Raw genomic sequence first — 11,135 nt, 5'->3', positions numbered from 1 at the left:
CTCCCAAAGTGCTGGGATTACAGGCATGAGCCACCGCGCCCGGCAACTTCTACCACTTTATAACAATGACTCATTTATTCAAAGATATTTCAGTCCTTAAGTATTTTCAATATAGTCTTTATTACTTTACCAGTGGACCAAAGTGGTTAAATCTGAACATTTTTAAATTCCCACAAGCATAAATGAAACATAAAAGCCTCCCCCAAAGATAAATACCTGCTTTGGTTTTGTTGGGGTCTTTAAATCTATAGAGGAAAAAGTGAAAAAAAGAACTATAAGAAGCATAATGATTCATATTCACTTTGGGTGGGGGGATACACACACATACACCATATATAATATTTTTTAACACTCCATTTTTCTTCGAGAATATGTTTAAAAGAATAATAAAATATATCATATTGCACACATTCTTTTATCCTTTGGGGAAAATGGAATGGATAAACTTAAAACAACATTGGCTATTTTCTTTTACATACCAGCATCCTGAGAGATTTTTGATAATAGAAGGCTTTGAATTCCTGCATTTTCTGAGAGTTTGGAATAATGTAAGGCATTGTGTCCAAGAGAATCTACAAGGTTTAGGTCTGCACCCTTTTTAATTAAGGCTTCCACGACGTTAGAGCTGCCAATCTCGCAGGCCAGCATGAGAGCAGTTCTAAAGGAAAAAAGAGATACAAAATTACTACTAAGAAAATGTAAAAACTCTTTCTTGGGAAATCAGTTGTCTTAAAAAAAGAGAAAAGACGAATAAGTGCAGTTAAACCTTTACTACACTTAATCGTCGGGGAATTCGAAGTGGAATGCTATCAAGATGAAATTAGTTTTGTTTTTTTTTTTAAACTTCAGATTATATCAAAATATTAAACCATATTTAGTCAAACAACATAATCTTCTATACTATTTGGCACAATATCACGCAATTTAATATGACTGGCATGAATCTTATCCTTGTTTCACCTCAAGCATTTTAAATAACATATATATTTCTAAGACCATTTCTCCAAATCAACCAATAGGTTTATTTTATTTTGCATAGAAAGTCACAGGAAATTGTTTATTCACATCAGCATTTCATAGTCTCCTCACAGACTTAGCCAGCAATGATGTCCACAGATGTCTGGGGAAAATTGCTTTAAAGTCAACATAGATTCTTGATTATCAAAAACAGTAGAACTTTCAAAAGGGAAGAAGTTAAAAATCCTTTATGTTACAAATGATCCAAAATATAGCTGTGATATTTTGAAATACTCCCAGAATGTGGATATCACTGAAGTCACATGATTTCTGCCTAATTCTGGGGTACCTTCCACTTTTGTTCCTGGAATTGACATCTGCTCCATGATCCAGGAGAAAGTGACAGATCTCACTGTGACCATTTTGTACAGCAAGAAGCAGCGGTATATTCCCATCCTAGGAGACAAATTCAGATTTAGATTTTAACTGAGGCACAAAATGCCAGAACTGCAAAAGTCAGCCCCTGTTTTTTGCACATTTTTCTCCTGACCTGGACTGCTGATCTAATATCTGGTCCATCCTGATATTCCATACCCCCATAGAGTCACGACTGTATGTTGGCACAACTCTTGTTACGGAATTTTACTGAATGCTAGCTTTTACATAGGAGCTCCAGCTTCTTGGGGCTGCTTGTGCCCTTGGCTATCACTGTTTGGGTGATCATGAGAGAGGGCAGAACACAAAGTGTGTAAAGGCTCAAGGCAAGTGTACTGGGTATACTGAGGGATGGTGCTGGAGAAAGGAAGGGCGTGTCTCCCCACGACACTAGAAGATCCCACTGCCCTGTATGCAAACTTCTTCCCAGTGCACTAATGATTATATATCCTGCCATTCCACTCTTACTAGAAAGTGTACCCTTTAGTAATCTTGCTATGTATCAAAATATAAATTAAGAGCCTATATCTATTACTAACACATGACTAGATAAAGAAATGGATAGAAAGAATAATTATGTCATGACAATTGCAACCCCTTTGGGAAAAAGGAAATCTAGGTCTCCAACTCGTATACAAACTATGTCAGGTGGATTAAGCATTTAAACATTACAATATAAAACAAATGATGAAAAATACTAGAAGAATATACATAAGTATTTTCTGTAATCTTAGGTCTGACACAAACCATAAAGAGAAGTTGTTATTCTGTTTTTTTTTTTTTTTCTGGAATATACCCTATAAATCCATCCACAGTGAGTTTTAAGTTAGAAGCATTCAATAGGCAAAGGGAAAAGATGTTACAATATAGCCAACTATTTAAAAATACAAGTGCTGCTTAAAGATTGAGTATTGTCATAAAGAATTTCAGACAGATTTCTGGGCACTATCTCTGTGAAGTTAAAATACTCTCTGCTTAGGAAGTACTGAACTTCAAGGAATATGAATTTATTTACAGATTCTATCTAGTCACTTCACAGTATCTCCATCAAATATAAGTGTATGCATGTCAGTTCTCATGCTGCAACACGAAATTTAATCCCATAACATAACCATGTGATAAATATATAAATTTATTCTCAAAATAGTCTGGTGAAGTTAAAATAGCCTAGCAGTGGTCTTCAAAGTTGGGAGATTCTGCTTAGAAGGTATCCAAAGTGATAGATGGGGTGCAGAAAGAAAGTGGTAAAATTTCTATTTAGACTTATTTTTTATTTTTAAAAATCAAGAAATTAAGCTTTATTTGTAATTACATTGATGGTAGAAAACATGTATAGCTGTAGAAATAAATATACCTATATAGGAAATATATGCTGCAAAATGTTTTACTAATGCTTTAGAAGCCAATTAACCTTCTTCCCAGTTTAGGCAAAAAAAACAAAAAACAAAAAAAAAACCATGCAGCTCTCTGCCAGAGCTCATTTAATTTTATATAAACACACTCTCTGAGGCTGAAGCAAATCTGACTGATTTTCAATGTGAAAACAAAATATAAAAACTGTTCTTGGAGTTATTTCTAAAGAGAACTAACATCAGAATCATCAGAATCATCTATTTCAGAAAAATCGGATTCATCAAATGAATCTTCAGCCAACAACTCTTTGAGAACGACGTTAACATCACACATACAAATGCTACATTTTCTAGGATTTGACATTTTCAGCAATCGAGAATTACTATATTTTGTAAATGGAAATACCACTACTAAAAACAGAATGCTATAAATAGAATAACGTCTCTTGTTTCCAAAGCCAATATCCTAGAGCTATGCGAAATACTAATAATAAAAATGAGATATTTCGTGGCAAAGTTATCTTGAGGTAAATGCTGCATTCCCCAAACACCACTGGTGACTATTCTTGGGGCAAATGAGAAAAGGATTAAGAATAATACATAAATCCATTTTGCAGAAGAGAATCTAGGTTGAAAGCAATAGAATTTTGCCCAATAGTTAGTTGTCTAAAGCAGGAGTCCCCAGCGCAGGGGCTGCAGACCAGTACTAGTCTGTGGCCTGTTAGGATCCTGCTGCACGGCGAGGAGTAAGTGGCAGGCGAGTGAGCATGACTGCCTATAAGATAGCAGCAGTACTGGATTCTCATAGGAACACAAACTATTGTGAACTGAGCATGCAAGGGATCTAGGTTGTGCGCTCCAATGCCTGATGACCTGAGCTGCAACAGTTTCATCCTGAAACCATCCCCACCCCCATCCATGGAAAAACTGTCTTCCCCAAAATCAGCCCCTGATGCCAAAAAGGTTGGGGACTGCTAGTTTAAAGTCTCAGTGACTCCAGAGGTATCCCACTGAGTTTTAGAAACCAGTGTCTACCTCTACCTCTAGTGACCACCTGGTACTTACCAAATCTTTGAGGTTTATGGGGCTCTTATGTTCACAGAGAATCTGCACAGCTTGAAGGCAGCCCTGCGCCGCTGGGGGAAGGAAAATATAAACACCACAGCCAGTCACACAGTTATTCACAACCAGGGGTATCAAATACTTCAGGAAGGAAGTGTTCATGTTCTACCCATTCTACATATATTCACTCTAGTTGCATTGAAGAGAAATGGTGTTAGGAAGGTTAAGAGTGAGGTGTTTAAAATTACTGCTTAATTTCAGAGTTATGCTGGCCTAAGGCCAATGACTGCCAGTTGCCTTTAGGCAAATATTTGGCTCAGGTTTTCACAGGACTTAGCTTTTCCACAACTAGCAATAAAACACATGTGTAAACCTAATCACTCATAGTTTAGTGTCGACGTTTGTCACTTGAAGTTGGGTAATTGTAGTAAAACAAAATGTTAGTAAATAAAATTGACTGATGTTCATAATAATCCTCAAATCAAAAAGTCTGTATTACACATTACCTCATATCTACAAGTGCTTAGGAATATCTGTTAGTTTAAAAAGAAACCTTAAATTAGTTAAAATATATTGATCGCAATAAAATTCAGTGGTTAGGTGGCAAAGCAATTGATGACTTCTAGGCATATGCCTCAGTAAAACTCTGTATGTTTTACAAACAGAGTACAATGGGAATGTCTAGAAATGATGACAGAAAAGAGCACCAGGAATAGTATGGAAGGTTAATGGCTTGAATAAGGAAAAAGAAAAGTTGGTGTTTCCAATGGCAGAAAAAGACAAATAGGAGAATGAAAGTTACCTGCATAATGTAAAGCTGTTTTCCCAGAGCTGTCAACACTTTCGGCTGGGCATTTAGACTATAAGACAAAAATAAATACATCCATATAATAAAATACCCTGCACCAATTCTATTCAGTTCAGACTTTTCCTACAAGGTATGATGTGGCTTATTAGCAAGACTATTAACATAAATAAGCCTCAACTGCTGTGTTCCAGGGGCCTACAGTCTCCTATGGAGAGGGAGACTTATGTCTTTGGGGTGGGCAAACTCTCCCCTCTTTGCTGCTTCACCTATCTGTCCCTCTCCTTCCCTCATCACTCCAGCACTCCACCAGCTAATAGACATGCTCTAGGCTCTCTCATCTTGATCCTATCTTTTCCCCTATCTCCTGCCCTTTCTGCCCCCTTCACAAAACCAGCTTTCTCTTAAGGATTACCCACATGCAGTCCAGGCACCCTCACCTCCATTCACTCCTGAAACCACTGCAGTTGGGTGTTCCCTCTCGAGTCCAAGGAGATGGCCTTGGTCAAGGTCACCAACAACCTTCATGTTTCCAGTGACAATAAACATTTCTGTTCTCCTCTCTCCAACCTCTCGGCTCCTAGAGCCCTGCTTGGCTCATCTTATTCTGCTCTTCCTCTTGCGGCTCCTCCTCTAGCCAAACAGAAAACCTCAGGGATCCTCAGTGTTCTTCCTCTAAGCTCTTTTCCCTGGTAAGCTCCTCCACACCCACAACCTGAAATATCATCGAGAAGAATGGATGCTAGTGACTCCCAAATGTGGAGATCCTAACAGTAACAACAATAACTGCTATGTAAGTATTAGCTCTCATGTGCCATGCACTGTTCAAAGAACTGCTTTAGGTCCCCTAACAACCCGAGGTAGACACTATCATTACTCCAACTTGCAGATGAAGAAACGGAGGCACAAAAAAGTTGATAATTTGCTCAAGTTGCAGTAAATGGCAGAGCCAAGATTCAAACTCAGACAGGCTGGGCTAGGGCCTGTATTCTCACTCAAACACAACAGTTGTCATCTTCAAGCGCTAGGCTTGATAACCCACTGCCTACTTCACATCTCTGCTCTGATGTCTTATTAGCATCTCCAAGGCCCAGCCAAAATCTCTGGCTTCCCCTCCCCAGTGCCCCACTTGCTCCTCCTTGACTACCTTCTCCATCAACAGCATCATCATGTCTAGGCATTGAGCTAGAAACCAGCGACTCAGCTTTGATTCTTTCTCATCCTCCTCCCCCTCCCCCCTGCCCTCATCCTCCTCCCATTATGTAGTGGACCACCATGTACTGTCAATTTTTTTTCTCCAAAACTCACTTCCAATCTACCCTCTACCCTTTCTTGTTCCTGACATTCTTTTTTAGGACAGCGTCTTCTCACTTGAACAGCTAAGGTAGCCTCCTGGTAGGTCTCCCCAGTTCTGCATTTTCCCCCTTTTTATCAATTCTCTAAACAATTAGAATTCTCTTTTAAAACTGTGACTCTCACTGTCTACTTAACAGCCCCTCACAGTTCCATGCTGTACTTAGGATGAACTGCAGTGAAGCCCATCATGACATACAAGGCCCTGCATCCTGTGCTATTTTCCTCCTTACTTGCTTTGCCCCAGGCCCACACACTGGCTTTCTTCCCTCCCTGGCCAGCACCTTTCTGACCTCAGGTCCTTTGCACACATTGTTCCATTTGCTTAGAATGCTTGCCTTGTGGCTACTTGCATCATTTGGAGGTCTGAGCTTAAATATCACCTCCTTCACGAGGCCTCCCATGAACCTCCACCTCTCATTTCTCTCTTACAGTCACCCGTTAGCTTCCTTTTGAACTGCTGTGCAATCTGTAATGTTTATTTGTGGATTGTTTACCAGACTGGGAGCTCCACTGAGATAGGGGCTGCTGCTTGTCACTGCTTGACACGATGCACAGTGCCCAGGAAACACAGTATGAGAAAGGGCGGGAGGAATAGCTGAGGGTTTGGGGAGGGAGAGAGCTCATTTGTTTTTTGTTTTGTTTTGTTTTGTTTTGTTTTTGAGATGGAGTCTCACCCTGTCACCCAGGCTGAAGTGTAGTGGTGAAATCTTGGCTCACTGCAACCTCCGCCTCCCAAGTTCAAGTGATTCTCCTACCTCAGCCTCTCGAGCACCTGGGATTACAGGCATGCACCACTATGCCTGGCTAATCTTTGTAATTTTTAGAAGAGATGAGGTTTCACCATGTTGGCCAGGCTGGTCACGAACTCCTGACCTCAGGTGATCTACCCACCTCAGCCTCCCAAAGTGCTGGGATTACAGGCGTGAGCCACTGCACCCAGCCTGAGAGAGCTTATTTGAATTTGAAGACTCTCAAAAGGGTCTATTTGTGCTCATTGCCGTGAAAAGGAAGAACTTTACCTTGGTAGCCACTGGAGGGGGGAATGGCTCCAGCAGACAGGCAATAAGAGCAAAGACCTGGAGAGCTCAGGGAGATCCATAAATGCAGAGGATATAGGAGTGGGAGACAACAGGAGGTAACGGGGATCACAGCACAGAGAGGCTGGGCTACTGAGACAAGAGGTGAAGCACTGGCTAGAGAGCAAAGAGGAACAGGACCTGGGAAAACAGCCCAACAGGAGGACACGGCTGAGGTTTTAACCACCACCCAGGAAGAACAATCGGGATGGTTTGGCAGTGAGAGGAGGTAATAACACACTACCACGCTAGTGAAATGTCTGCCCTTCCGTGGTAAGAAGAATAAGAGATTAAGTTACGACTTACCATGCTTTGGCCTAATTTTAAAACAGCACAAGGAACTGTTTAAAGGCTTCAAAGATTCCAAAGAAAAACCAATCCATTTGCATAACCAGATATAAGATTACATTAGAGACTAGAATATCTGGTTCTTGCCCACGAGAACATCTAGCTTGTCAGGTTAATTCTTCCTTTAAATTAGAGTCAGATGCAAAGTCTGGATAGCCAAGCCAGAATGGGAATGGAGATTTCAAACATAAATCAATTACTTAAAAATTGAAGTAGGACCAAGGATATGGAGGCAGAGCACTTGAGCAATGATTTTCACTTATCCGGAGTGTCTGGTCCCAGAAGAGGCAGGTAAGAAAAGTTCTATTTTAGTTGTCTTCAAAGGGAAGCCTCATAATACAACATCGCAGACATTAATCTCTTTTTCTTGAATTTAGCTTCAAAGACCTGTTAAAGTTAAGCATTCTTGGAACTGGCAATAGCTTGCATCACGTAACGCAAGACAAGAAGCTGTGTGATCAACAGACCAGGACAAGTTGAAGAATGTGACCGCATTTCTGCATTAGAATTTCAAAGCCAAATTAAAGCAAGATGCTGGGTCCCACATAGTGCTTGTTAAGGCCAAGACAACAGTTCAACAGAACAGACAGTACAAGCAAACACGTATTTTATTGCTCTATGCTGTTCCTGAAAACAGCCAGCTTGCATTTTGACTGGCAACAACTGGATGTTACTGTATAGGTGGCTGTTGGGCATTCATTAAATATTCATCTTTAAAGATTTATGGAAGTTGTCATTTTAAGGGATCATTATAAACTTCCTGGCAAGATTATTGCACCAGGGAGTTGGCTAAAAATTATAAAGAAGAATAAAACCAAGGACTTAAACAAAACCCAAGAACTAAAGCTTATCAAGTTACATATGAGGAAATAATGGTTGAAATTTTGCTTCTCAAAGAAGAGCTGCATTCTACTGATGATTTAACAATACTAGGATACTAGAGATCCTGTGTGGTAAGGATCTCCAACAGCTTAGAAATGGATGTTTTAAAAACTTACACTATTCAGAGGGTATAAGTCCTTTAGCAAAGAAAAGGAGGAACTAAATAAAGGGGAGGAAAAAGGCTAGATCCCAAAAAAGACACTCCAATTTTGATTAGATCCTCTTCTCTGCTAGTGGAGTTGCTATGGAGATAATCTCCCCCTTGCCTATCATTTCAATCATGAAGCTTCTTAGGAAACACAGGTTTGGGGACAGTATTTAAAGGAGTGGGTGTGGAGGGTGTGTTTGTTCTTTCACAAATACGATTACTTTAAAATTGTAAAACAGACACATGTATAATTCTAAGTTGTCACCAGCTTACCTGAAGGAGCTTCCTGATGCATTCATGGTGGCTGTTCTTGGCTGCGAGGTGTAAGGCGCTGTGTCCTAAATGGATTTTTTCAAATAATAATTTTTTTAAAAAAGGTCACTCACACTTAAAAAAAAAAATCTCTTATCTGTGAGAAGACAGCTATAAGGAAATAGGTTATTCTCGAAAAAAGACAGAACTGTGTTTTTTGTTTTTGTTTTTTTTTTTTTTTGAGACAGGGTCTCACTCTGTCACCCAGGCTGGAGTGCAGTGACATGATCATGGCTCTCTGCAGCCTCAACCTGCTGGGCTGAAGTGATCCTCCCACCTCAGCCTCCCAAGTAGCATGCCACAACACCTGGGTAATTTTTGTATGTTTTGTAGAGATGAGATTTCACCATGTTGCCCAGGCTGATCTTGAACTCCTGAGCTCAAGCAGTCCTCCTGCCTTGGCCTCCCAAAGTGCTGGGATTACGGGCATGAGCTACTGTGCCTGGGCTGGAACTGTTTATTCTTGAGAGTGGGGAGAATCGAGCATCCCCCATCCCACCTACTGGATGACATTCACAGGCTCCAACTGCCGTTCTCTTGGGGTGCGAAGCAGCTCCAGGCTAGACGCTTGTGGTGGACCATGATAATGCAGCTCAGCAGCTCTGCTTTCAGCTGTCTATATGTTTGCCAAATGTCCTGTGTCCACAACAGCCATGCCAGGCTATGCCCACCACAGGCTGAGGAACCCAGTGAAGGCAACTCACAAGCCAGCAGAATACATCAAGATCCACACACTTCAGCCCCTACTTTTGACATCTCATTTCCGCCTCCAGAAAGTGAGGTCTTTCCTGACTTTCTCGTTTCAAATTCCAATTTCTCCCTAACTCTTTTAACCCCACTCCCTGCTTTCTTTCTTTATCCTTCATAGCACTTAGCAGCTTCTATCACTCCCTTTTACCTCTTTCTCTATGCAGACACACACTTATATAGATAATTGCTTTTCCCCTACGAGAATATAAGCTTGGTGAGGACAGACACCCCTGTTGATTCCCTGCTGTATCTCTAGTATCGACAACACTGCTGCAGCACAGGAGGCTCTCAATACATTTCCGTCCATCTGAATTAGAGGGTATGCTCATTTCAAATGTCTGGATTGGGGGACCTGGGGAGAGGGTCAGAGCAGAGGACCTGACCACTACCAGACAACCCAGCACATCTAGTAAACTCTTAATCCTGGATTTCCCAAGCTAGTTGACCCAATATAACACCTGTAGATAATTCCCATACTTTAGGACGTGCTTAAAGCACTTTCTTAACCTTAGCACCACTGACCTTATAAGCTGGATAAAATCTATAATATATGCTTTATATATTATAACCATACACATTGATTAAAAGGTGTCACAGAAGAGAAGGCCACCCAAAAATCAGAACCAAAGCTAAACCAGCAACTGGAGATGCGAGGGATAGGTAAAGGCTCTCCAGTTTTCCTCCTTCTAAAGATTCATATTTTCATATCTGAGCTTCTTACTCTCCTAAATCTCTTTTCTTTTATGAGAAAAGAAGTTTTATTAGGAAAGTCAAGTGTGCAAAAGGATCAGAGAACACTCAAGATATGTGCATGGAACAGAAACTGCAAATCATCTTTCAATCTCTGTTTTACCTCCTTCTACAGCAAAACCTTGCATTTTAAATTTTATTTATTTAATAAACAAATAAAAACAGTGAATACCACTGTTTCTATGTACAAGCACATTCTGAGTTTTAAACAAATGCCTTACAAATGAAGTTTTGGAACACATCCTGATTGTAAGAAGGAGACTGTTTATGTCTTACATACAATGCATTAACTTGTCCTTGTTATGGACTAAAGCTATTCTGCATAAGCGGCACCCACTGGAAACAGGCACAATTCTCCGAAGACAAGATGGTTGGGAGATGTAAACAACATATCATAAAATAGCAGGGTTTCTTTTCACTTTGAATAAGTGCTCTAGTCAAACCTGGAAGTGCCAGGTTTCTATAGAAGCAAAAATTCTTTTATCCCCCAGCCCTGTGATGTTTTTCTAATGAGCAACACAAAAGTATTTTTCACTAAAAATAGTTTCAAAATCCGAATGACGCATCATTCCCTGAACACTATAACACTGAAGTAAGATGCCTCTCATCACTAATACTAACACAAAATTCTCTCTCCAAATGCAAAATTTTCTGGACAAAATATTATTTTAGTGATAGAATCCAACTGTGATGAGACAATGTATCTCTGACTCCCATATAGCTGTGCATCTGTCTAGAATATCAGGAAGCAATTTTCCTGTGGGCAAATAACAAGGGCAACCCTAAGTGCATTCTAGCAGAATTCTGCCTGCAATAAAAGACTAATGATATTTATAAATTAAGAGTCTTGGACTACTACAGGTAGTCTAAGAACCCTGTTACTTAAAGGCTGTCTGAGGAGA

General features: G+C 40.2%; 1 protein-coding gene across 5 annotated transcripts in view; it reads right to left on the bottom strand.

Annotated features, from left to right (window-relative positions):
- RAI14 (retinoic acid induced 14) overlaps positions 1 to 11,135 on the bottom strand; it is a 159,526-nt gene that overhangs the window by 20,112 nt on the left and 128,279 nt on the right. For all 5 annotated transcript variants that reach the window (XM_011944328.1, XM_011944327.1, XM_011944326.1 and 2 more), the window contains 6 exons: positions 8,695 to 8,759; positions 4,609 to 4,666; positions 3,810 to 3,880; positions 1,307 to 1,413; positions 480 to 658; positions 217 to 245 (listed from right to left, as the gene is read on the bottom strand). In XM_011944328.1, the coding sequence (XP_011799718.1) occupies positions 217 to 245; positions 480 to 658; positions 1,307 to 1,413; positions 3,810 to 3,880; positions 4,609 to 4,666; positions 8,695 to 8,759 (509 nt within the window). The remainder of the gene's footprint in view (positions 1 to 216; positions 246 to 479; positions 659 to 1,306; positions 1,414 to 3,809; positions 3,881 to 4,608; positions 4,667 to 8,694; positions 8,760 to 11,135) is intronic.

This window comes from Colobus angolensis, unplaced genomic scaffold, assembly GCF_000951035.1.
Source record: "Colobus angolensis palliatus isolate OR3802 unplaced genomic scaffold, Cang.pa_1.0 Scaffold230, whole genome shotgun sequence".
Lineage (NCBI taxonomy): Eukaryota > Metazoa > Chordata > Mammalia > Primates > Cercopithecidae > Colobus > Colobus angolensis.
This window is presented reverse-complemented; position numbering and strand designations above follow the sequence as displayed.